Below are 25,671 nucleotides of genomic sequence, written 5' to 3' on the forward strand. Positions count from 1 at the left end.
GTTGGCTTCTAGAAGGTTCGATCTCAGGAGACTCAGAAGGCTGAGCAGGCTGCTCCTGATTGCTGGAGGAATATTCAGTGTTCACAGGCAGGCCTGGAGGCTGAGCTGGGGCCCCCTGCTGGGCTACAGATGGGCTGACTTCCTCAGCATACTCTGAGGGCTGAGCTGTGGCATCGTTTTGGGTAGAGAAAGGTCCAGTCTCCTCAGGGAGATCTGAGGTCTGAGCTAGACCCTCTTGAGTCCAAGATTCCACCCTCCCAGGGAAGTCCGGAGTCTGCACTGGGGCCTCTTGTTGGGCTGAGGGGAGTCCCACTCCCTCAGGATGCCCCAGAGGCTGAGCTGGAGCCTGCTCCGTGCTTGGAGTAGACTGAACTTCCTCACCTGCCCCTGAGGCTTCTGTCAGCTCCGTGTCTGCAGGTTTCAGTGTGACGCTGGGGAAGTTTGCTTGGAGAGCTACAATCTGAGGTGAGGATGGAGTGTTAGGATCATGATACACTGATGCCTGACCTACTACTTCTGCAGTAGCAAATGGATTCTGAGCGGGGGCCTCCTGCTGCAACGGAGATGCTTCTTCCTCGGGCTGCTGCAGGTCTGCACCTGGGCCCTCTTGCTGGGGTGAAGAAAGTTCATCTGGTTCAACGGGCTGTGGAGGCGGAGCTTGTTCTTCTTGCTGTGCAGAGGAGGATTGGATGGGCTCCTGAGTCTCTGGATTTTGAGTCTGGCCTTCCATCAGGAATTGAGATGGTTCAGCCTGCTCAGAGGGCTGTGCAGGTTCTCCTGGGTTCTCCTGGGATTCTGTAGGAAAACCACCAGGATAGACCCCATAGTCAGCCAGCAAAACTTGATTTTGACCCTGAAGCTTGGCCGCTTTGTCTGGAGTTCCAACAACAACCTTAGGAAGCCGTTGACGCCGAGCTAGATCTTTCTTGGGGGTCAGGGGTGAAACAATCAACTTGTTTCCTTGTGAAGACTGTCTAGAGGCGGAACGAGTGCTTCCAATGACTGGTGAGCATTTCCTTCCAGTCGAGGAGGCAGAGCCGGAGGCTGATCCTGATCCCCGTCTAGCACGGGAATCGCCTCTGGTAGCCTCTGTTGTCGAGTCAGCCTATTGAAATACTGCTTTGGAACAGCAAGCTGTTCTGGCTCTGGGGGCAGTTCCAGAAAAAGGAAGCAAACTCACAGTGGACTCTTGAGGCGAGGTCAGCACCCGGGAGGGAGCAGAAGACCCCAGGTCATCAAAGCCGCCAGGGTCTGCCATGGGTGTGAGCGAGTCAGGCGATTCAGGTGGGACATTCAAGGAGTGGGAAGACCAGGGCTCAGAGAGCCAAGGGATCTGGACTGGGAGCCCCTGGTCTTCCCGCGTGGGGTCTCCTAAGTGATGGGAAAGTGCAGGTCTCCTGTCCTCACCTTACTCGACTCCTGCTCTTTCTGTCCACTCGGGGCTTCTGTACTCTCATTGATATAGGTCTCGGTCCTCCACTGCTCTGCGTCCCATTCTTCCTTGGCTATCTTTTCTTCCTGCTGCTCACTGAGGAGCTTCATCAGGATGCCTGTTTTGGAGGTGAGCTTGGCACAGGGCAGTTGCACCTGGGCCTCAGAGCAGTCCATTTTCAGAGTGCGGATGACGTGAGAAATGAGCTTTTTCATGTCCGTGTTGGGGATGAGGGACTGTAGCTGCTGATTCAGCTGAATTTCAAACTGTTGCCCCTGGGACAGCATCACGGGGTAGGTGAAGCCTGCGGGCGTGGTGGGGGCTTCAGTGCCCTCGCTGGGGTATTCCCACTGTGTTTCCTTGGTTTGGTCCACAGTCGGCATTAGGTCGAACTCGGTCCCAGCAGAATCTGTAGCTGAAGGATCTGTGTGCATTTTGTCGCCAGGGAGCGTTTCTTCATGTGCAGTGGTGTTTTCTGGCAAAACGTTTTCTTCAAAAACACGACCTCCGGAATGGTTTTCCTCCCTAGTGTCTTCTATAGAAGGTTCTCTCAGAGGAGGACTCCCCTGAGAATGCAGGCCTCCAGGGGATGAGAAAGCCTCTCCGGAGGGGGAGTTTATGAGACTCCGCAGTGCAGGGAACGGAGGCCTCTTCCCAGCTGTCAGCCTGTTGAGGGAATTTTTCCTTCTGAACTTCCGACTCAGTTTGGCCTTGGGGGTTCGGAGGACCAGGTGAGAGCGAGTTTTGTGAAAGCGGTAATTTTGTCTGGAATGCCAGATTGGTTTCCCTGCCGCCTTATTTTTAGCTCTAGCATTGGCATCTTCTAAGACAAAAATGGTGTAGGTTAAGTCTTTTCCTTTGTTGTTGATCTCAGAGAGAGATTTTGCAGGGGAGGTAGAAGGCCTGCCCAGGATGTGTTTCTTCAGGAAAGAGGAGGCTGCAGCCTCACGTTCCTTTGTGAGCAAGGGCTCCGTGTGCAAGGAGTTTCCGGCCACCTGCCTGGGCCTCTGAGCCACTTGAAGCTCCTTCAGCTCCCTGGAGCCTGCTCTCCCAAGCCTTCTTCCCCCAATGCTCTCCGCAAAGGGCCAGGTGCCCCGTCTCCTCCCGAGGCTCTTCCTCATCTCCTGGAGGTGCCTTTCCCGTAAGCCCTTTGGCCCCTTGATGACTTTTTTCACTCTCTGCAGCCTGTACCCCACACTTGGCATGGTTGCCAGGCTGTTCTCCTGTGACGGGGCAGTTTCTGATTTCTTTTGGAGGATTTGAGGGTTAAATTGAGGACCTAACAGGATAGGCTGCATAAGCATGGCCTTTTCTTCCTTCTTAACCTCATCGATTTTTTCTTGAATTTCTTCATCTAACAAATTCTGTAGAAAATAGAGCTTTCTCAACTTATTTCTGTAAGGATGAGAGGGCCTCCTTATGTGGGTTTTCACGTAGCTCAGGGACTTATCTCTATCTTGCACATTTGAAAAAAGCAGTGTAATGAATGGTAATAATGTTGATTCTACATTTTGTAGAATTTCCTCTGAGAAATAAGGCAATATGTAATTCAGTGCACTAATAATGTCACTTTCATTGTTGAAGTCCCGCTGTTCACTCATATGGCCTGGGAAGTCCACACTGTTTCTCTCTGATACTGGGTTCCCTGGCTCAATAGTCAGCTGCTTGCTGGTGTTGTTCTTCCGGGCTTGCAATATCTTCATGAATGCCCCCTTTGGGTTCCCTATAGATGCTTCTTCAACTGTCAAAAAAAGAAGAGACTGCTTTTTGGTACGGAAGACTGATGGGACAGCTTTATGTCAGTCCACAGCCCTACACTCTGATCAATTAAATTAGGAGTCAAATCCAATATTTGGGGTACCATTGAGACTTTAGAGAGAAAAGTAAAACCAAACTCAAACCTATGAAATGGCAACAATAAAGGAGAAAAAGATATTTTTGAGAGTGGCATTCAGAAGAGTTCGCAGTGTTAAAAAGCAGTAACTATGATCAGTATTATTTCATTGGTTTCCAATGACCAACCACTCCAGGCTTAGAATAAGGCTGGAGGACAAATGGCCCCACCCAGCTGCCCCTTCTGTGGCTCTGCCCCTGCTTCTCAGCCACATCATTCCACAGTCCTGCCTCATGCTGAGGGAGCCCAAGGCTTCCTCCCTCCCTCCCTCCCTCCCTCCCTGTGGCCCTATGTTCTTGCTGCCATCACAGGTGTCCATGGCAAAAGATAGGCATGTAAGGGGAGCGAGGGCAGAGATGGTCAAGCCAAGGGGCCTTGCTCCTCACCTCAGTGTGTTCTTTCCCACCCTTGTAAAGGGAGATTAACAATGCTTGTCCTTCTCACCTCTTGAGACGAAGGGAATAATATAATTGGTAGGAAACTGGTCTGGAAGGTGAGCAACACTGTGTAGATGGGTATACAGTTATCACTGTGCTAATGCCTCAGATCCCTGACTGAGATCCGAATTCAAGCTGTCTAAGGAAGAAAGCGGTCACATTTTGGAAGTCACGACATCAGTGGTAATAACCCTCATCTACAGAAGGATACTTAAAATTACCCGAGTGTTCTGTGGATAGAAAAGCGTGAGACTCAGAGCAGGTTCAGAGTTGGACAGTCTACAAGTGCATGGAGGAGCCTTCCGACTCCATCAGAGGAGCCAGGCAGCCATTTCTGGTTATGGAACCAGAAACTCCCCGGCTCCAAATAAAACAGCATCACTTGTACTCTTTTATACAAGTGCAAAAACAAACAACCGCGGTGAGCAGTGTAGACCTGTTCTATAAGACAGAGGGCCCTTGAGGCCCAACACGTAGAAAACCAGTTTATAGACTGTGTGCAAATGAGTTATCATTGAAAAGCAAAGCACCCAAGAGCACAGAACACCACGTGTGTGGTTCCCAACATTGCTTCCTTCCCCTTCCACCTCTTTTCCATGATCCTTTGTGCATATGTAAATTACATAGCGGTAACTATGTTATTAAATTACATAGCGGTGATTGCGAACCTGACTTTCAGCAAGGGAGCAGTGTAGCAATTTAGGGAGTTTAAATCTGAATGAATGAATAAAAATTCAGCAATTAATTACATTGTTACTTTAAACTTGACCCTAAAATTTTAAAATAAGAAATTTAAAACAAATAAATATTAAAAAAAGATCCTCAGGAAGTTCCGACTCACGGCAATGTGTCGTATTTGGCAGGCATTCATTGTCACAGTGAAGCTTGACGGTGTTGCAGACAACCTCGATAGTATGTTTAAATTGGCAGAGGCAGCAGGCCATATGGCTGGGTAAGATCCTATGAATAGAGACAGAGAATTAAGTTACCTGTAAAGGGGTTCCTTGGGTGGGTCAAACAGGTGAGCCAAGGTGCCAGCAAAGGCGTTCTTGAGGTATGTGTGTGGCCAGGGCATTTGGGTAGGAGCCTGGTGGCCAATTGTTGGTCTTGAATATGAGAATAAAGGAAGGAGGGAGAGGTGGCCCAAGGAGGCATAGGCATGGAAGTGGGTGTGGTGTATCCAAAATAAAGTCAACAGGGTGAGCATTGGGCACCATGGATCTGTCGTTTGACTCAGGGGTGTCTCCTTCCAGTTCACAAGTCTCATTGTGGGTTGGGAGTGCACAGGAGGACTTCCCCCAACCTCTGGAGTACTCTTCTCCATCCCTGTTGGAAGTGTTCACTATTAGAAACTACTCTGGTCCCAGAAAAATGACTGACTGCAGTAATTGTTGGAAAAGATGTGGAGAAAAAGGAACACTTGCTCACTGATGGGTGAGTGAAAGTAATTTGACCAGGCAGGTGTTTAGCCCAGCCATGAAGATGCTGCTTGGGACAAGCACATCCCCTTCTGGAGTGCCTGGCTCCATTTCTGATCCCTGTTTCCTGCCAGGGAGTGCCCTGGGATGTGTCAGGTGGTGCTTCCCTAAATACCCAGAAATGGAAAGGCTGCAACTTATGGTAGGTGTGTGTTTTTAAGAAACTGTCAGTCTATTTTCATTATATTTTTTTTTTCAAATTTATCATTTCGAAAGTTTCTGTGGAAGGAAGAGAGAGAAACACACACAAACACATCTTTTCTTTTTTTTTTTCTTTTTGACAGGCAGAGTGGACAGTGAGAGACAGAAACAGAGAGAAAGGTCTTCCTTTTGCCATTGGTTCACCCTCCAATGGCCGCCGTGGCCGGCGCATCGCGCTGATCCAAAGCCAGAAGCCAGGTGCTTTTCCTGGTCTCCCATGCGGGTGCAGGGCCCAAGGACTTGGGCCATCCTCCACTGCACTCCCGGGCCATACCAGAGAGCTGGCCTGGAAGAGGGGCAACCGGGACAGAATCTGGCGCCCCGACCGGGACTAGAACCCAGTGTGCCAGCGCCGCAAGGTGGAAGATTAGCCTATTGAGCCACGGTGCCGACCACATGTTTTCATTAGGTAGTTTACTCCCCAAATGTCTGCGACATGCAGGGCTGGGCCAGGCCAAAGCCAGGAGCTCAGAAACTAGTTTGGTTTTCCATGTGAGGAGCAAGAACTCAAGTCCTTGGGGCATCACCCACTGCCTTCCAGGGTACATGTTAGCAGGAAGCTAGGGTGGAGCAGAGCCGGGACTTGGATCCAGGCATTCTGATGTGGGATTGGAGTATCCCAGGTAGTGGCTTAACGGCTGCACCAAATACCTGCCATCATAAACAGTTTAATTTTTATTTGTTTTATTTTTTAAAGCTTTTATGTAATGAATGCCAATTTCATAGGTACAACTTTAGGAATATAGTGTTTTTTCCTCCATACCTGCCCTCCCACCCCCACTCCCGTCCTACCTCCTACTCCCTCTCCCATCCCATTCTTCATTAAGATTCACTTTTGATTGACTTTATATACAAAAGAGCAACTCTATACTAAGTAAAGATTTCAACACTTTGCACCAACCCCCCACCCCACAACATAAAAAGTACTGTTTGAGAACAAGTTTTGCAGTTAATTCTCATAGTACAGCTCATTAAGGACAGAGTTCCTACAGGGGGGGTAAGTGCAAACAGCTTCATTTCTAATACCCCCAAATTGGAACAACCTAAGTGTTCACAAATAGGTGAATAGATAAACTATGGTAGGTTACACGTAGTGGGCCAGGCTCTTTCTAACCAATAGAATAACCAATGGTTGAGTTGTTACAGATGACTAATGTTACTTCTTTGGGTCCAGGGAAAGCTTCATATAGAAAGAAAAAAAAAAGAAATTATCAACTCCCAACTTGACTCTCACTGGGATTAAACATGACAATAGGTCTGATCTGATTTCATCATCATTTAAAAAAATCATCTATTATTTTTCACTTTATGTTTCTGTGTGGGAGCAAACTGCTGAAATCCTTACTTAATGTATACTAAGCTACTACTGCTTTCCCAGGCCATAGCAGAGAGCTGGATCAGAAGTGGAGCAGCTGGGACTTGAACCAGCTCCCATATGGGAGGCCGGCACTGCAGGTGCCAGCTTGACCCACTACGCCACAGCGCTGGCCTCTGCTCATTGTTATTAGTACCATTTCATCTTATATTTTAGACTCAGGAATACTGGTAGCTTGCTGAAGTGCTTCTCACTCCCAGTGACAAACTTTGGACAGTGACTTGGGAGGTATTAAGATCCAAATATTCTGACCACCCCAAGGCCCTCCGAGACCGACCAGAGGAAGCGGGTCCTCTGTGAGCTGGAAGTCTAATCCCCCTCTGTTGATTGGTTCTCAGTGATCCAGGGGAAAGAAAGCACCAGAACACCCGGTATTTGATTTAAAAGTCTACACCTTGGGGATGTGTTTTCAGGTTCTTGGAGACTGACTTAATGGAAGAAGAGAGGTGAGAGTTCTTGCTGGTGCTGTGCCCCTGGGGAGGGCTTGACTCCCTCGGAGGCTTCTAGAAGCAGTCCTGCTTTTCTTGCCTGTGGCCCCTGTTACTGCATACAATAAATATTTGACAACATTTTAATTTCTCGCCACCTGGCTAGAATTGCTTACGAATATCACACCCATGAATGTAAGCAATTAAGTATTTTATAAGCACCGCTGAGATGCCAATATCAGAAAACAGGACTTGCAGGTGACAGAGGCGGGACGGTCACTCCGTGTTTTCCTCGGGGGCTTCGCTCTCTTCACCTTCTGCCGAGGACTCTGGAGGGGGCGTTTTCTTGGCGGGGGCCTCGCTGAGCTCCCTGTGGGAAGAGAGCAGAGCAAGGCTTCCACTCCTGCCACTCTCCCCGCCTCCCCAAACTCAGTACGGTGAAGTGGCCCTGTCACGTACCCTGCGTCCTTGTCAGGAAACTCTTCCTTTACGGAAGGCTCCTTGTCTGGGGGCAAGTCCTTGGCTTTCTTGCGTGTGCCACCGAAAGGGCTGAGCAGACGCCTCAGCCAGAGTGGCCACCTCAGCCGGAAGAAGCCCTAGGAAAGACAAAAAGACATGTGAATTGAGCATTTTCCCTGCTGTCTCCAGCCACACGCTGCAGCCTCCTCCCATTTACCTGAGTCTCATCTTCCGAACACTTTCTAGGCACTGATTGGTGAAAGCTCCTTGGGGAAAAACACACACAAGACCATTAGAGACGAGTGCCATTGTTCACTTCTCACAGTGTGCATCTCCGGTCTTCCTGGGACGACACATGCACCTCAGCCATCACTGCAGTGAGTGCTCACTACAAGCCTGGGGTCTCAGATGCAGTACCCAGGGCGCTGGGCTTCCAGGAGCCCTCTGTCCCTACAGACCTGCAGTGTCTCTGGGGAGACTTTTGTCTGTTGTCAGTCCCAGTGCCTTTCTCAGCCAAGTGTGCTTGCGCAGTGGGACACACTGCACCACCACACGGGGCAGAAGTATTTTCTCTCTCCAGAGGCATTTGACACCTGCCCCTTTAGGATTTAGCCTCACAAGCATCATTCACTGGGGTGTAGGGAGAAAATGCTTGTGTTTCCATAGCTGCTCTAGTCCCCTATAAATTGAATCCTATGAAGCAATGTCCGAGTCCAATAGCAACGTTACCCAGCTCAAAGATTTTTCTCACTGCAGGGTGTCTGTCACTGATGGAAGATTGAGTTGTGAAACCAGTTTAAAGGGCAAAACCAGTGTGGAAATACAAGGTACCCTTTTTGAATATGATTAAAACAGAAAAAGAGTGCATTGTTTCAGCAACTGCTTGTGTCTACAGAGCGTGTGGGTATTGATTTGCAATAGAAATTGTAGCACACAGCCCAAGCTCACTATGACCAAGGGAGAAGTCCCTGGCTGGGGAGGAACCTTCCTCTCTGTAATACTCACTGGCAGTGTGACTATGGGACCAGTATTGTCCCTTTCTCCTTGTATCCTTACCATAACAGGGAGAGACAAATGGTCTGAGAAGGTGTGATAAAAGGCATAGGCAGCGGGGGTCTGGAAACCAGTAAGTTTTCCAGCCACCTCATACGTTTTACTCTCCAGCAGCCTTGAGGGCGACTGTCCCCCTTCCCCCAGTGTCATGTGTCTTTCCATAGCCCTTCTCCGAGCCTCTGGAAAGGCCTCTGAACTGGCCAGATGCCACCAGCAGCAGGAACAGCACAAACAAAGCCCCTCCCTAGCTGCTGTGTCTCGGAAGGACCACTGACAGCACATGTGTCCGTGCTGGTGCCGTCTCCCCAGCCATGGCTGGGGACCAGATTTGCTGGAATCAGGCAAAACACTCAGATGGATAGTCTTCTGCCTCTGGCAATGTCCTCATTCTAAAATGAGCAGGTTTAAATAGATGAGTTCTCAGTACTCCTCTACTTCTAAAATTCTAATGTAACAATTGTCAGACTGATACTTACGTTGAAGATTTTTCTATGTCTTCTCTTCCTCTTCCTCTATGAGAGTAAATCTTTTTTGTAAGGAAAAGCAATCATTATTCACCATAATGATTCTATCTCCAAATCATTTACCTTCCCTTTCTTTCTCTAAAAGCCTTGCCTGCCCAATAAGATAACTTTTTTGAGGACAGGAATTCTGTCTTGTTAATAGTTCTCACTCTTCCACAGTCCTTGGTCTTGAATGCCTCTGGGACTTAATACATTCTATTGACAGCCAGTCATCAGTGAGTCCTCTTAAAAGTGGAATGGGAGTGCAGCGTCATGCATTTAATCTATACTAATTTGGGAACATGGAAGTTGTAGTCCTTAAACAAAATTTAAAAAATCTGGAAGAAAAAAAAGTGGAGTAGTAGGAAACACCCTTAACCTGCTGAAAGTATGGACCAGAAACCTAAACAATGGTGTTTTAAAGGCAAGAACAGGAGTAGGATACTTATTAGACTGCTACTAGTCATCATTGTTGAAAAGGCTGAAATTAGTGCAATAAGAAAAATAAATGGGGTATAATTACTGCAAAGGAAGAGACAAAACTGTCATCATTTGCATAGGAGATGGTGGACAACCTAAAAAAAAAAGCCCAAGATAATCAGCTGACATTTTGTTGGACGTAACGTGTGGGTCCGGGGAGGTGACTAGGTGCTGAGTCAGGAGAGTAGTACAGTGAATCTCCTGTTTGTTGTGCACCACCAGTGACTAGAGGGAAAATGGAGTACAGAGCCCTTCTTTAATAGCAATAGAAAGGAATAAACTATCTTGGAATAAACTCAACGAAAGTTGTGTAAGATTTATGTGATTAGGATGCTCTTCTGAAGTCCATAAAATGTCATGTTTCTAGGGTATCATAAAGACGTCAGTTCTCAAATTAATCTACAAATTCAAGGCAACTTAACTCAAACCCCAAGAAAACTTTTTACAAAATCTGACCAGCTGCCATCTTTTAGGAAAAAATAGATGATAAAAACTACTAAATTTATGAAGCAGGAGCTGCCCTACACTGAAACTGTGTAGTGTTAGGGTGGGCACTGCCCATGCTGGTCTCTTTCTCATCTCTATGCTGTGATCACTTACTTCTTGTGGCTAGACATGTCTTTTAAAAAACTTTCATTGAAGATAGACAGATTTCATGTATACAGATTCAGGAACATAGTGATACTTTCCACCTTACCCTCCCTCCTGCCCACACTCCCATCCCTTATTCTTCCCCCCTCTCCTATTTCCATTCTTATTTTTTATGAAGATCTATTTTCAGTTAACATTATACTCATAAGATTAACCCTACACTAAGTAAAATGTTCAACAACTAGTATGAAGAAAAAAATTCACTGTTCTTCAACAGTTCACACAAGGGCTATTTAAAATCATCACATCTCAGGGATTTTTCAAGATGGTGGCATAGGGAGGCAGCTTGCTGCTCTAGTCTGGGGGTGGATAGTTTAAAAAAAGTGGAAGGAGTGCAATCTCAGGGAAGGTTTAGGGAGAAAATGGTAGAGGAAACTCCATGCAAATTGGATGGACGCTGTGGACCTATGTGGAGGGTGTGGACTTGCACAGTTTGAGACCCCAGCAGCTGAGAGCCTCAGCACCAGCTTTGGAATGAGGCAAGACCATACTGCAACAGCTCAAGCCACTGGCAATAAAGCTGTGGGAAAAGCCTGGCATGGGTCTGGCTTGGAGCTCTGTGGGGGATGATGTACCTGCCAACCTAGAGCAAAAAAAAGTGGGGGAGTTCACGTTTCTCTCTGCCCGACCTCAGGCACTGGCATGCTGTAACTAGCCAAGAGAGGGCAGGCACCATTTTGGAGATATGTAACAGCTGCTCCAGCTAGTGACCGTGAACCCAGAAACCAACCTAGAGGAGATGCCAGACTCTGGGAGAATTGACAGGGGGCTGGGTGCTTGTGGCTGTGGGAGCCTTGTGTGGTGGGACTGTGAAAACACTGGGCTGTGTGGGAGGGTGCAGGCAAGCTCCAGGGAGGGAACACATCTTAGAGCAGCTTGATGCAGGAATCAGCTGCAGTGCATCAGCTGAACTCATTTAGACAAAGTCTTAGACATTGGAGCAGTGGGATGCTACGTAGATCTAATGACTCTGTAAGACAATACTTTTGTCTTTCGGCTGCATCCTTTCTCCCAAGGGCAGAGACAGTTCCTCGAGGGTGGAGAGTATATAATCTCATCGTTTCAGCAATGAGGAAAGAAATCAGTGGTAGAAGAGAGTACATCAAATCCCTGACACAATTTTGGAGAACTTCTGCCACTTTACTCTGGCCTTCTTACACTTAACCTCTCCAAATGTCCAGTCCCTTGTTATCTCGGTTCCAGTTGCACAGAGATTTCCCACAAGTGGGGTTCCTTTAAAAATCTGTGGAATGTGCTTTTCAAGGGAAAGAGTAAAGCGCATCTCGGTCTTGGTGACTAAAGAGGAAGGTCAGCTCATGGTACGTGGAAAGTGGCATTGATGTACAGTCTGTGGATTCCGAATCTATTACAAAGGAAGGATGCACTCTGGCAACCTGAATGAGTCGTCCCTACCTCAATGAGACAGAAGATGATAACCAGCATTGTGACCACTGCCGTCACAGATATTGCCACGATGAGCTTGTTGTGATAGCCGTGTTCTTGAGCTCCTTTTGCGAGCTAAGAAAGAGCACAGTTTAAAAAGACAGAATAAAGAGCTGGAAAATATGGATGCTAAATATTCAGAACCCCGTTCTTCAGGTGAGTGGCGTAAAAGATCTTAAAAGACCATACAAAATCTGCTGTATTATATATAATCTTGGTATTACTCATTTTCTCTACAGTGTGTTAGGTCTGCCTCCTAACAAAGTGTCACCGTCTTGGCAAAAGTTACATTACCGAGACAAGATCTGGACTGGGAGCCCCTGGTCTTCCCGCGTGGGGTCTCCTAAGTGATGGGAAAGTGCAGATCTCCTGTCCTCACCTTACTCGACTCCTGCTCTTTCTGTCCACTCGGGGCTTCTGTACTCTCATTGATATAGGTCTCAGTCCTCCACTGCTCTGCGTCCCATTCTTCCTTGGCTATCTTTTCTTCCTGCTGCTCACTGAGGAGCTTCATCAGGATGCCTGTTTTGGAGATGAGCTTGGCACAGGGCAGTTGCACCTGGGCCTCAGAGCAGTCCATTTTCAGAGTGCGGATGACGTGAGAAATGAGCCTTCTCACGTCCGTGTTGGGGATGAGGGACTGTAGCTGCTGGTTCAGCTGAATTTCAAACTGTTGCCCCTGGGACAGCATCACGGGGTAGGTGAAGCCTGCGGGCATGGTGGGGGCTTCAGTGCCCTCGCTGGTGTATTCCCACTGTGTTTCCTTGGTTTGGTCCACAGTCGGCATTAGGTCGAACTCGGTCCCAGCAGAATCTGTAGCTGAAGGATCTGTGTGCATTTTGTCGCCAGGGAGCGTTTCTTCATGTGCAGTGGTGTTTTCTGTCAAAATATTTTCTTCGAAAACACGCCCTCCGGAATGGTTTTCCTCCCTAGTGTCTTCTATAGAAGGTTCTCTCAGAGGAGGACTCCCCTGAGAATGCAGGCCTCCAGGGGATGAGAAAGCCTCTCCGGAGGGGGAGTTTATGAGACTCCGCAGTGCAGGGAACGGAGGCCTCTTCCCAGCCGTCAGCCTGTTGAGGGAATTTTTCCTTCTGAACTTCCGACTCAGTTTGGCCTTGGGGGTTCGGAGGACCAGGTGAGAGCGAGTTTTGTGAAAGCGGTAATTTTGTCTGGAATGCCAGATTGGTTTCCCTGCCGCCTTATTTTTAGCTCTAGCATTGGCATCTTCTAAGACAAAAATGGTGTAGGTTAAGTCTTTTCCTTTGTTGTTGATCTCAGAGAGAGATTTTGCAGGGGAGGTAGAAGGCCTGCCCAGGATGTGTTTCTTCAGGAAAGAGGAGGCTGCAGCCTCACGTTCCTTTGTGAGCAAGGGCTCCATGTGCAAGGAGTTTCCGGCCACCTGCCTGGGCCTCTGAGCCACTTGAAGCTCCTTCAGCTCCCTGGAGCCTGCTCTCCCAAGCCTTCTTCCCCCAATGCTCTCCGCAAAGGGCCAGGTGCCCCGTCTCCTCCCGAGGCTCTTCCTCATCTCCTGGAGGTGCCTTTTCCGTAAGCCCTTTGGCCCCTTGATGACTTTTTTCACTCTCTGCAGCCTGTACCCCACACTTGGCATGGTTGCCAGGCTGTTCTCCTGTGACGGGGCAGTTTCTGATTTCTTTTGGAGGGTTTGAGGGTTAAATTGAGGACCTAACAGGATAGGCTGCATAAGCATGGCCTTTTCTTCCTTCTTAACCTCATCGATTTTTTCTTGAATTTCTTCATCTAACAAATTCTGTAGAAAATAGAGCTTTCTCAACTTATTTCTGTAAGGATGAGAGGGCCTCCTTATGTGGGTTTTCACGTAGCTCAGGGACTTATCTCTATCTTGCACATTTGAAAAAAGCAGTGTAATGAATGGTAATAATGTTGATTCTACATTTTGTAGATTTTCCTCTGAGAAATAAGGCAATATGTAATTCAGTGCACTAATAATGTCACTTTCATTGTTGAAGTCCCGCTGTTCACTCATACGGCCTGGGAAGTCCACACTGTTTCTCTCTGATACTGGGTTCCCTGGCTCAATAGTCAGCTGCTTGCTGGTGTTGTTCTTCCGGGCTTGCAATATCTTCATGAATGCCCCCTTTGGGTTCCCTATAGATGCTTCTTCAACTGTCAAAAAAAGAAGAGACTGCTTTTTGGTACGGAAGACTGATGGGACAGCTTTATGTCAGTCCACAGCCCTACACTCTGATCAATTAAATTAGGAGTCAAATCCAATATTTGGGGTACCATTGAGACTTTAGAGAGAAAAGTAAAACCAAACTCAAACCTATGAAATGGCAACAATAAAGGAGAAAAAGATATTTTTGAGAGTGGCATTCAGAAGAGTTCGCAGTGTTAAAAAGCAGTAACTATGATCAGTATTATTTCATTGGTTTCCAATGACCAACCACTCCAGGCTTAGAATAAGGCTGGAGGACAAATGGCCCCACCCAGCTGCCCCTTCTGTGGCTCTGCCCCTGCTTCTCAGCCACATCATTCCACAGTCCTGCCTCATGCTGAGGGAGCCCAAGGCTTCCTCCCTCCCTCCCTCCCTCCCTCCCTGTGGCCCTATGTTCTTGCTGCCATCACAGGTGTCCATGGCAAAAGATAGGCATGTAAGGGGAGCGAGGGCAGAGATGGTCAAGCCAAGGGGCCTTGCTCCTCACCTCAGTGTGTTCTTTCCCACCCTTGTAAAGGGAGATTAACAATGCTTGTCCTTCTCACCTCTTGAGACGAAGGGAATAATATAATTGGTAGGAAACTGGTCTGGAAGGTGAGCAACACTGTGTAGATGGGTATACAGTTATCACTGTGCTAATGCCTCAGATCCCTGACTGAGATCCGAATTCAAGCTGTCTAAGGAAGAAAGCGGTCACATTTTGGAAGTCACGACATCAGTGGTAATAACCCTCATCTACAGAAGGATACTTAAAATTACCCGAGTGTTCTGTGGATAGAAAAGCGTGAGACTCAGAGCAGGTTCAGAGTTGGACAGTCTACAAGTGCATGGAGGAGCCTTCCGACTCCATCAGAGGAGCCAGGCAGCCATTTCTGGTTATGGAACCAGAAACTCCCCGGCTCCAAATAAAACAGCATCACTTGTACTCTTTTATACAAGTGCAAAAACAAACAACCGCGGTGAGCAGTGTAGACCTGTTCTATAAGACAGAGGGCCCTTGAGGCCCAACACGTAGAAAACCAGTTTATAGACTGTGTGCAAATGAGTTATCATTGAAAAGCAAAGCACCCAAGAGCACAGAACACCACGTGTGTGGTTCCCAACATTGCTTCCTTCCCCTTCCACCTCTTTTCCATGATCCTTTGTGCATATGTAAATTACATAGCGGTAACTATGTTATTAAATTACATAGCGGTGATTGCGAACCTGACTTTCAGCAAGGGAGCAGTGTAGCAATTTAGGGAGTTTAAATCTGAATGAATGAATAAAAATTCAGCAATTAATTACATTGTTACTTTAAACTTGACCCTAAAATTTTAAAATAAGAAATTTAAAACAAATAAATATTAAAAAAAGATCCTCAGGAAGTTCCGACTCACGGCAATGTGTCGTATTTGGCAGGCATTCATTGTCACAGTGAAGCTTGACGGTGTTGCAGACAACCTCGATAGTATGTTTAAATTGGCAGAGGCAGCAGGCCATATGGCTGGGTAAGATCCTATGAATAGAGACAGAGAATTAAGTTACCTGTAAAGGGGTTCCTTGGGTGGGTCAAACAGGTGAGCCAAGGTGCCAGCAAAGGCGTTCTTGAGGTATGTGTGTGGCCAGGGCATTTGGGTAGGAGCCTGGTGGCCAATTGTTGGTCTTGAATATGAGAATAAAGGAAGGAGGGAGAGGTGGCCCAAGGAGGCATAGGCATGGAAGTGGGTGTGGTGTATCCAAAATAAAGTCAACAGGGTGAGCATTGGGCACCATGGATCTGTCGTTTGACTCAGGGGTGTCTCCTTCCAGTTCACAAGTCTCATTGTGGGTTGGGAGTGCACAGGAGGACTTCCCCCAACCTCTGGAGTACTCTTCTCCATCCCTGTTGGAAGTGTTCACTATTAGAAACTACTCTGGTCCCAGAAAAATGACTGACTGCAGTAATTGTTGGAAAAGATGTGGAGAAAAAGGAACACTTGCTCACTGATGGGTGAGTGAAAGTAATTTGACCAGGCAGGTGTTTAGCCCAGCCATGAAGATGCTGCTTGGGACAAGCACATCCCCTTCTGGAGTGCCTGGCTCCATTTCTGATCCCTGTTTCCTGCCAGGGAGTGCCCTGGGATGTGTCAGGTGGTGCTTCCCTAAATACCCAGAAATGGAAAGGCTGCAACTTATGGTAGGTGTGTGTTTTTAAGAAACTGTCAGTCTATTTTCATTATATTTTTTTTTTCAAATTTATCATTTCGAAAGTTTCTGTGGAAGGAAGAGAGAGAAACACACACAAACACATCTTTTCTTTTTTTTTTCTTTTTGACAGGCAGAGTGGACAGTGAGAGACAGAAACAGAGAGAAAGGTCTTCCTTTTGCCATTGGTTCACCCTCCAATGGCCGCCGTGGCCGGCGCATCGCGCTGATCCAAAGCCAGAAGCCAGGTGCTTTTCCTGGTCTCCCATGCGGGTGCAGGGCCCAAGGACTTGGGCCATCCTCCACTGCACTCCCGGGCCATACCAGAGAGCTGGCCTGGAAGAGGGGCAACCGGGACAGAATCTGGCGCCCCGACCGGGACTAGAACCCAGTGTGCCAGCGCCGCAAGGCGGAAGATTAGCCTATTGAGCCACGGTGCCGACCACATGTTTTCATTAGGTAGTTTACTCCCCAAATGTCTGCGACATGCAGGGCTGGGCCAGGCCAAAGCCAGGAGCTCAGAAACTAGTTTGGTTTTCCATGTGAGGAGCAAGAACTCAAGTCCTTGGGGCATCACCCACTGCCTTCCAGGGTACATGTTAGCAGGAAGCTAGGGTGGAGCAGAGCCGGGACTTGGATCCAGGCATTCTGATGTGGGATTGGAGTATCCCAGGTAGTGGCTTAACGGCTGCACCAAATACCTGCCATCATAAACAGTTTAATTTTTATTTGTTTTATTTTTTAAAGCTTTTATGTAATGAATGCCAATTTCATAGGTACAACTTTAGGAATATAGTGTTTTTTCCTCCATACCTGCCCTCCCACCCCCACTCCCGTCCTACCTCCTACTCCCTCTCCCATCCCATTCTTCATTAAGATTCACTTTTGATTGACTTTATATACAAAAGAGCAACTCTATACTAAGTAAAGATTTCAACACTTTGCACCAACCCCCCACCCCACAACATAAAAAGTACTGTTTGAGAACAAGTTTTGCAGTTAATTCTCATAGTACAGCTCATTAAGGACAGAGTTCCTACAGGGGGGGTAAGTGCAAACAGCTTCATTTCTAATACCCCCAAATTGGAACAACCTAAGTGTTCACAAATAGGTGAATAGATAAACTATGGTAGGTTACACGTAGTGGGCCAGGCTCTTTCTAACCAATAGAATAACCAATGGTTGAGTTGTTACAGATGACTAATGTTACTTCTTTGGGTCCAGGGAAAGCTTCATATAGAAAGAAAAAAAAAAGAAATTATCAACTCCCAACTTGACTCTCACTGGGATTAAACATGACAATAGGTCTGATCTGATTTCATCATCATTTAAAAAAATCATCTATTATTTTTCACTTTATGTTTCTGTGTGGGAGCAAACTGCTGAAATCCTTACTTAATGTATACTAAGCTGATCTTCTGTATATTAAGATATTCGAAAATGAATCTTGATGTGAATGGAAGGGGAGAGGGAGTGGGAAAGGGGAGGGTTGTGGGTGGGAGGGACGGTATGGGGGGGAAGCCATTGTAATCCATAAATCGTACTTTGGAAATTTATATTCATTAAATAAAAGTTAAAAACAAAACAAAACAAAACAAAAAAAAAAGAAAGAATGCACTCAGAATGCTAAGCTAGTGTTTTACTAGACTTCAATTCTAACAGGAAATTTTCGTTAAGTCCTTTCTACCCCTAACTTCGTATTTTGAAAATTTTCAAGCCTACAAAAATATCCGAAAGATTGGTGTCATGAGTTTACATGTTCTCTCACTTAGATTCAACTGTTGCTAACATTTTGCCACATTCACTTTCCACGTGTGTGTCTCTATGCACTTCTTGGACAAACCATTTGAGAATGAGCTGTAGATATGATGACCTTTTCTTGCTAAACCTGAAGTCTGCGTCTCCTAAGAACAAAGGCATTCTCCTGCATATCCACAACACTATTATCACCCAGTCAGCTTTAACATTAACATCACCGTCTATTGTGGTCCACATGCAGGTGCTCTCAGTTGTCCCAAACATGTCTTGGCTACTTTTAAATCAGGCATTGCATTTTATTTTCATGGCTCTTTAATTTTCTTCAGTTTAGAACTGTTCCTTTTTTGCAGTGTTTCATGGCATTGGGATTTTTGAGGCATTCAAATCAGTTGTTTTACAGCATGCACCTCAATTTATCCTTCTAAGACCAATACTGAATATAATCACCAGGGAACATTTATTTTTTTGAGTGGCTAAGATTTTTTTTAAAAAGTTTTATTTATTTGAAAGGCAGAGTGATGGTTGGGTGCAGGAGAGAGAGAGAATGAGTGGAGGGAGAGGGAGAGGGAGGGAGAGAGAGAGAAAGAATGAACGTGAATAAATCTTCCAGCCACTGGTTCATGCCCCAAATGGCCACCGCAGCTGGGGTTGGGCTGGGTTGAAGTCAGGAGCCAGGAGCCAGGAGCCAGGAACTATATTCAGGTCTCTCCTGGGTGGCAGGGGGTCAAGCACTTTGGTCATCCTGTGCTGCTTTCCCAGGTTCATTAGCAAGGAGCTGGATGGGAAGTGGAGCAGCTGGGACTTGAACTGGCACTCCCATATGGGATGCCAGCATCACAGACAACTTCACCTTATGCCACAACACCAGCCCCGCTAGGGACCATTTCTGGCAGGAACACTGCATCTTGCATAGAGAATGTTGTAGTTTTGCTGCTTACTAAAATGGATGCACTAGGGATGATGTCAGTGATAAAATATTTATTTTTTAGAAGATTTTTATTTATTTGAGAGGTAGAGTTACAAACACAGAAAGGGAGAGACAGAGACAAAGATCTTCCATCTTAAGCTGGTTCACGTCCCAAATGGCCTCAATGGCCAGAGCTGGGCCAATCTGAAGCCAGGAGCCAGGAGCTTCTTCCGGGTCTCCCATGCAGGTGCAGAAGCTCAAGCACTTAGGTCATCTACTGCTTTCCCAGGCCATAGCAGAGAGATGGATCAGAAAAGGAGAAGCCAGGACTGGATCTGGTGCCCATATGGGATGCTGGCACCGCAGGTGGAGACAGCCCACTATACCACAGCGCTGGGCCCCAAATCATTATTTTCAAAAATATTGGCAAATCTGGGGCCGGCACCATGGTGCAGTAGGTTAATCCTTCACCTGCAGCACCGGCATCTCATATGGGCGCTGGTTCTAGTGCCAGCTGCTCTGCTTTTGATCCAGCTCTCTGCTATGGCCTGGGAAAGCAGTGGAAGATGGCCCAAGTCCTTGGGCCCTGCACCCGCATGGGAGACTGGAAAGAAGCACCTGGCTCCTGGCTTCGATCAGTGCAGCTCCAGCCATTTGGGGAGTGAACCATCGGAAGGCTTTTTTCTCTGTGTCTCTCTCTCACTGTCTATAACTCTTATCTGTCAAATAAATAAATAAAATTTTAAAAAATATTGGAAAATCTTTTGAAATTGCTAATGACCTGAGGTATAACTTATTCTTACTAGATAATATTTAAGTATTAAAGACCATTGCACATTAATATGCAATAAAGGGGCCAGCGCTGTGCTGTAGCAGGTTAAGCCTTCACCTGCAGTGTCAGCATCCCTTATAGGCACTGGTTCAAGTCCCAGCTGCTCCGCTTCTGGTCCAGCTCCCTGCTAATGCACTTGGGAAAGCAGCAGAGGATGGTCCAAGTGCTTGGGCTCCTGCTCCCACATGATTCAGAATAAGCTCCGACTCCTGACTTTGGCCTGGCCAAGCCCTGGCTGTTGTGGTCTTTTGAGCTAGGAACCAGCAGATGGAAGATCTTTCTCTCTCTCTGTATTTCTGCATTTCTTTTTTCTTCTTTTTTTTAACTTTTATTTAATGAATATAAATTTCCAAAGTACAGCTTATGGATTACAATGGCTCCCCCCCCCATAACTTCCCTCCCACCCGCAACCCTCCCCTTTCCCTCTCCCTCCCCCTTCCATTCACATCAAGATTCATTTTCAATTCTCTTTATATACAGAAGATCAGTTTAGCATATATTAAGTAAAGATTTCAACAGTTTGCACCCACATAGAAACATACCAGGGGATTCTAATTCAATCCCATCAAGGTGGCATGTACCAATGCCATCTCACTAGTTCCGGTGATCAATTTCTGTTCAAATTGATCATAATGATAGGACTAAGAGCCAAAGGGAGCACATAAACAAGACTAGTGTCTGCAAATACTAGCTGATAGAATAAAAAAGGGAGAGAACGATCCAGCATGGGAAGTGAGATACACAGCAGACCCATAGAATGGCAGATGTCCTAAACAGCACTCTGGCCTCAGAATCAGCCCTTAAGGCACACGGATCTAGCTGAAAAGCCCATGAGAGTATTACAGGCATGGAAAGCCAAAACACTCTGGCAAAAAAAAAAAAAAAAACCCTACATGTATTTCTGCCTTTCGAATAAATAAGTAAGTCTTTAAGAATGCATTAAGGACCATCGCTTATGAGTCACGACACAAGTGAGCTGGCCTGCTTTGTCTAAACTCCTGAGGACTTCCAATAATGAACTCCAGTGTAACAATTGCTTTCAGGTTTTTATAGCCTTGGTTGCACATGGCTCCAGAAAATGCTAGCACTTTTCCTGTCCACTGATGGTCAAGTATGAAAAAAAGCAGCTAGAACACCACAGCCTTGGCTAACTGAGAAAGCTTGTTGATGATGAGAGCTTTGACTCTTTGGAGAGGAAGGCCTCTCACTGACCTGGGAGGATCCACTGTGGCAGATGCTGCCCAAGGTTGAGGAAGAGGAGGCTAGAGCAGAAACCAGTGGACTTGATGATGTGGGAACGTTAGTCAAGGAGGTGATCTGACAGAAGTGATTAGGGCAGGGTATGCTGTGAGAGGCCTTTCCCCATTCTTATCTTGTGGAGTCCGCTCAACTAGCCTTATCATAGTTTCTGTTTAGCTTGTCCAATTGGCAGGGGGGAGGTCACAATGGAAGTTGCAGTGAGTTTATGGTAAAATGTCAGAATAGGGCTCTAAGGAAATCCTTTTTAAAACTTCAAAACTTGAGATACTTCAAACTCTGCATGAAAATTAACTAGAAAGGATCATGGACCTAAATGTAACTCTACAGTTTCTACAAGAAAACAGGAGAAAATCTCTGTAACTTTAGATTAGACAATGGGTTATTTGAAAGATTTTTTTCAGGAAAGGCACAATAAAAGGACAAACCATACAAGATAAAAGTTGCTATAGGCTCATCAACATTAAAAAAAATTAACTTCTACTCTTCAGAAGGTACACTTAGTAGAGTGAAATGATAACTCACAACCAGAGAGAAGATATTTACTAAACATACATCTGAGAGAAAGTACTCATACCCAGAGCATATAAAACACTCTTAAAACTCCCTAAGATTACCATCAAATTACTACATGGGAACAGATTTGAATAGACACTTGGTAAAGATATTTGCACAACAGTATCGTCAGTTATTAGAGAAGTCTAAGTTTAAACTGCAGTGAGTGTACCCAAGGTGCCAGCGTTAGGATGACTGAGTCCCGCATTTGAGCACTTGCATTTGATTCTTCTCTCTGGTTCCTGATTCCAGCTTCCTGCTAATATAGTTCTTCTGCCTTTCTTTGGTTGAGTAACTGGGGTTCCTGCCACCTACATGGGAGATCTGGGTTGAATTCCCAGCTGTCAATTCCAGCTTCAGCCCAATGCTGGTCTTGGTGGCATTTGGTGAGAGAACTGATTGACTCTCTAGTAACTATTTTTAAATACTAAAAAAACATATAGAGATTCCACTATTTATCTACTGGCAGAAGAGCTACATTAAAAAAAGTTTTATTTTTTAACTTATTTGAAAGAACGAGAGAGAGAGAGAGAGAGAGAGAGAGAAAGAAAGAGATTGATTGATTGACCTTCCATCTGCTGGTTCACTTCCCCAAATGCTGATAACAGCCAGGGTTGGGCCAGGACTATGCCAAGGACATAGGTCTCAATGTGTGGGTCTCCTACATGGGTGGCAGAGACCAGAATACTTGAGTTACCATCGGCTACCTCCCAGGGTGCACATTAGCTGGAAGCAGAGTAGCTGGGACTCAAACTTGGCACTCTGATACGGGATGTAGGCATCCCAAGTGGTATCTTATTTATTTATTTATTTATTTATTTATTTATTTATTTGACATGTAGAGTTAGACAGTGAGAGGGAGAGACATAGAGAAAGGTCTTCCTTCCATTGGTTCACCTCCCAATCACCCCCCAAATGGCCGCTACCGCCGGAGCTGCGCCGAACTGAAGCCAGGAGCCAGGTGCTTCCTCCTGGTCTCCCATGCGGGTGCAGGGTCCAAGCACTTGGGCCATCCTCCACTGCCTTCCCGGGCCACAGCAGAGAGCTAGATTGGAAGAGCAGCAGCTGGGACTAGAACCTGGTGCCCATATGGGATGCCGGTGCCACAGGTGGAGGATTAGCCAAGTAAGCCATGGTGCTGGCCCCCCAAGTGGTATCTTAATGCTGTGCCACAATGTCCAGTTTCTAAATGTTTGTTAAAAAAGTTGAAATCTGAGGACTGGGACAACACATGTTGCAAGTGCCACTCTCGAACATTGTTGGTGAGAGTGCAGACTGCAGCAGCTACTTGGCAAACAGTTTAGCTGTGTGTTAAACAGTTCAATATACACTTAGTAGGTAATGAACTGTCCTACCCCTAGATCTTTACACCAAAGAAATGAAGACACATATCCACTCACAGACCTCCATGTGAGTGCTGTTAGTGGCTTTATTTATAATTGCAAAAAGTTGGAAAACACAGTTCTATAAGCTGATGAAATGGATAAACTGGTGTAACTACACAATTGGAATATTACTTAGCAATAGGTAGAGGCAGCAACATGAATAGTAGTTTAATCTCTAAAGGATTATGCTGAGTAAAGGAGCCAGACACAAGAGGCTACACTTACTACATGATTTTGCTTATAAGACACTGTGGAAGGAAAAACTACAAGAATAGAAACAGGATGAGTGGTTTGCAGGGCCTGGGTCTGGGGATGGGAGGAGACGATTGATTGGAAAGGACCATGAGGGACATTTTTGGGTTGATAGAAATGTTCTACATCAGGAATTTGGTGGTGGTTACATAACCACGTGTTTGCCAAAACTCAGCAAACTTTACAGTGTGAATTGAAATACATAAAAATTATACCTCCATAAGCCTGACTTAAGAAAACAAGTCTACAGACTTACATGGAAATAAACCTAAGAAAAAGATAACTTACAGGTTTTCCAATTGAAGAGTCATCATGAGGATGTTCTCAACTGTGGTAAGTGGTACTTGTGTTGTTCCCAAGTCTCTGAAGGAGAAAGCCCAAACATTCATGGTATGGACCTCAATAAAAAGATCTGTCTTTAAAAAGGTTGTTTCAGGAAGATGTGGTTACATCAGTTTTGGCTTCTCTATAAAGCAAGACAGCTCAAGAGTTTGTCATGGAGACAGTTCCAGAAAGCCCTGGTTGAAATGACTTTACTATTTGCATCATCAGATTAATGACCTTGGCATTGAAGAGTGGAACCTACACCTTTTTCTGCCATTGTCTTATTTTTCATTTTATACTACATTGACCTCTTTTAATTCTTATTTTTTTCTTTAAAAAATTTACATCTATACCTCTTTGCTTGGGATAGATGGTATTCCTAACATGTATTTGCATGTAACACTGTCTCCCTCTGCCAGCTGTCTTTCCCATGATAAATTCTTTCTCAGTTCTTGCCTCAGTCAATAACTTTTTTTCAGTAACCTATTTTTTTTTTCAGTAACCTAATTTAAAATCATGACTTTTTAGCCTCAATCTCAAATATTTAATGTTTGATGAAAATAAAAAAGGATTAGTTTAATACTTACAGATATTTTAATGCTGGCAGTTTAAAAAGATACGAATCTTCAACGTTTTTCAGAGGATTACGATTGAGATTTCTGAAAAATGCAATGGAATTAAAGTTATTGGCCTTTCAATAAGCACAAGATTGTATGAGAAATTATATTCTTTTTTGTGTAGACATTTTAGGCTTAAAATTACTTTCTGTGTACTTATAAATCACCCTTAGAATTCAAAAAACACTTGTTCTTTGGGAACTACCTATGTCTCTTAGAGGATGAATGGAGAAGAGAAAGAGAAAAGATACAAAAAAATGCATAATAAACAAAAAGTATGCAAAAGAACTTTTTAGGTGAAAAGCCCTAATTAGAAGTGGAGCCAGTGTTTTGCCTAGCAATTAACACCCAGATTGGGATACCTACGTCTCAAATCAGATGCCTGGGTTTGATTCCCAGTTCCAGCTTCTAATTGCAACTTCCTGTTAATGCAGACCCTGGGAGGCAGTGGTGATGGCTCAATTGGTTGATTCTTTGCTGCCTACTTGGAGACGTGGACTGGTTTCTGGTTTCCAGCTTCAGCCTGGGCCTGGCCTAGCCTCGCCCGAGCCATTGCAGGTATTTGGGAAGTGAACTAGTGGACGGGAGCTGTCTGTGTCTTAAAAAAGAAAGATGTATAGAAGTGACCACACTGATAGGGAAGCCCTTTTTTGTGTAGGAAACACTAATCCTGTGTTCTCCATAATTCAAGGTGCTTGCCTTTCATCTTTAGAAATTTTAAACAAGCCATGACTTAATTCATTTAGTTGATGGAAAAAGAACCCACGTCAAAGCCATACTCTTGTCACGTTCTTCCACTGGTGTTCTCATTTCGCATCACACATCATCACATCACATCACATCACACCACATCATCACGTCACATCACATCACATCACATCACATCACATCACATCACATCATCACGTCACATCACATCACACTGATCATCACATCACATCACGTCACATTGCATCACATCACATCACAGTCTTTGTTACGTTGCTTGTTGGCCTGTCAGTCTCCTGGCCTGTTAGCCCCTTGAGGGCAGGGAACATATGTTATTGTCTTTGTTATGCCTGTGTGTGGCATAGTGCCTGAAATTTACTGCATGGTTAATAAATATTTGTTGAGTAAAGAAATCACATTTTGTTTCCATACCAATACAATGAATAAATTCGTGTTGTGGGAAATTTCATTCCTAAATGCTGTAATAGATTTTTAAAGTTTTTAAAGCAAGCAAACAAAAACAAAAACAGGTAAAAAAAACTGCCTTTAGTTTAACTCTACTCAAAAACGTACTGTACTGTTACAGACTGTGAAAATAATAATTCTTACAGATGATATTGATTGGGCTGCCAAGCATCTGTGTTCAGCATTCAACACTGGATGTTCCCAGTAACCTCTGTGATAGGTATTGTACCCCAGTAGCCTATTGTGATATATATTGTGCTGAGTCACAGAGGCTGTGTAACTTGTTGTAGGTCACTGCACTTGTAAGAAGCAAAGCTGGAGCTGGAGCTCAGTCCTGCCCCAGACTGTGTCTAATATGTGTGCAGAAAAGGGTCCAAATATTTGTCACTTTAATCTGAAGCTTGAGATGACTAA

General features: G+C 45.5%; 1 protein-coding gene across 3 annotated transcripts; it reads right to left on the reverse strand.

The window, feature by feature from the left end:
* Positions 1 to 88: 88 nt before the first annotated feature.
* LOC138846343 (leucine-rich repeat-containing protein 37A2-like) lies at positions 89 to 13,851 on the reverse strand. 3 transcript variants are annotated; one of them, XR_011383828.1, is made up of 3 exons: positions 9,234 to 13,851; positions 7,705 to 7,841; positions 7,375 to 7,615 (listed from the first exon to the last, which is right to left on the reverse strand). XR_011383828.1 is itself a non-coding variant. In XM_070061770.1 (2 exons), the coding sequence occupies exons 1-2, from the start codon at positions 13,837 to 13,839 to the stop codon at positions 1,372 to 1,374; spliced, it is 1,662 nt and encodes a 553-aa protein (XP_069917871.1). In that variant the 5' UTR covers positions 13,840 to 13,851; the 3' UTR covers positions 89 to 1,371. The 3 variants fall into 3 exon arrangements, 1 of the variants encoding a protein (XP_069917871.1); XR_011383829.1 differs by lacking the exon at positions 9,234 to 13,851 and adding an exon at positions 7,922 to 8,781; XM_070061770.1 differs by lacking the exons at positions 7,375 to 7,615; positions 7,705 to 7,841 and adding an exon at positions 89 to 1,587 and having other exon boundaries at positions 12,394 to 13,851.
* Positions 13,852 to 25,671: the final 11,820 nt, after the last annotated feature.

Source organism: Oryctolagus cuniculus, chromosome 17, assembly GCF_964237555.1.
Source record: "Oryctolagus cuniculus chromosome 17, mOryCun1.1, whole genome shotgun sequence".
Classification (NCBI taxonomy): Eukaryota; Metazoa; Chordata; class Mammalia; order Lagomorpha; family Leporidae; genus Oryctolagus; species Oryctolagus cuniculus.

What these genes read in the sequence shown, in the direction of transcription:
- LOC138846343 (XM_070061770.1), bottom strand. Translation starts at nt 13,839, where the DNA reads ATGAGTGAACAGCGGGACTTCAACAATGAAAGTGACATTATTAGTGCA. An exon ending in TGGACTGCTCTGAGGCCCAG is followed by an intron (nt 1,588 to 12,393) that starts GTGCAACTGCCC and finishes TCTGAGGCCCAG; the next exon opens with GTGCAACTGCCCTGTGCCAA.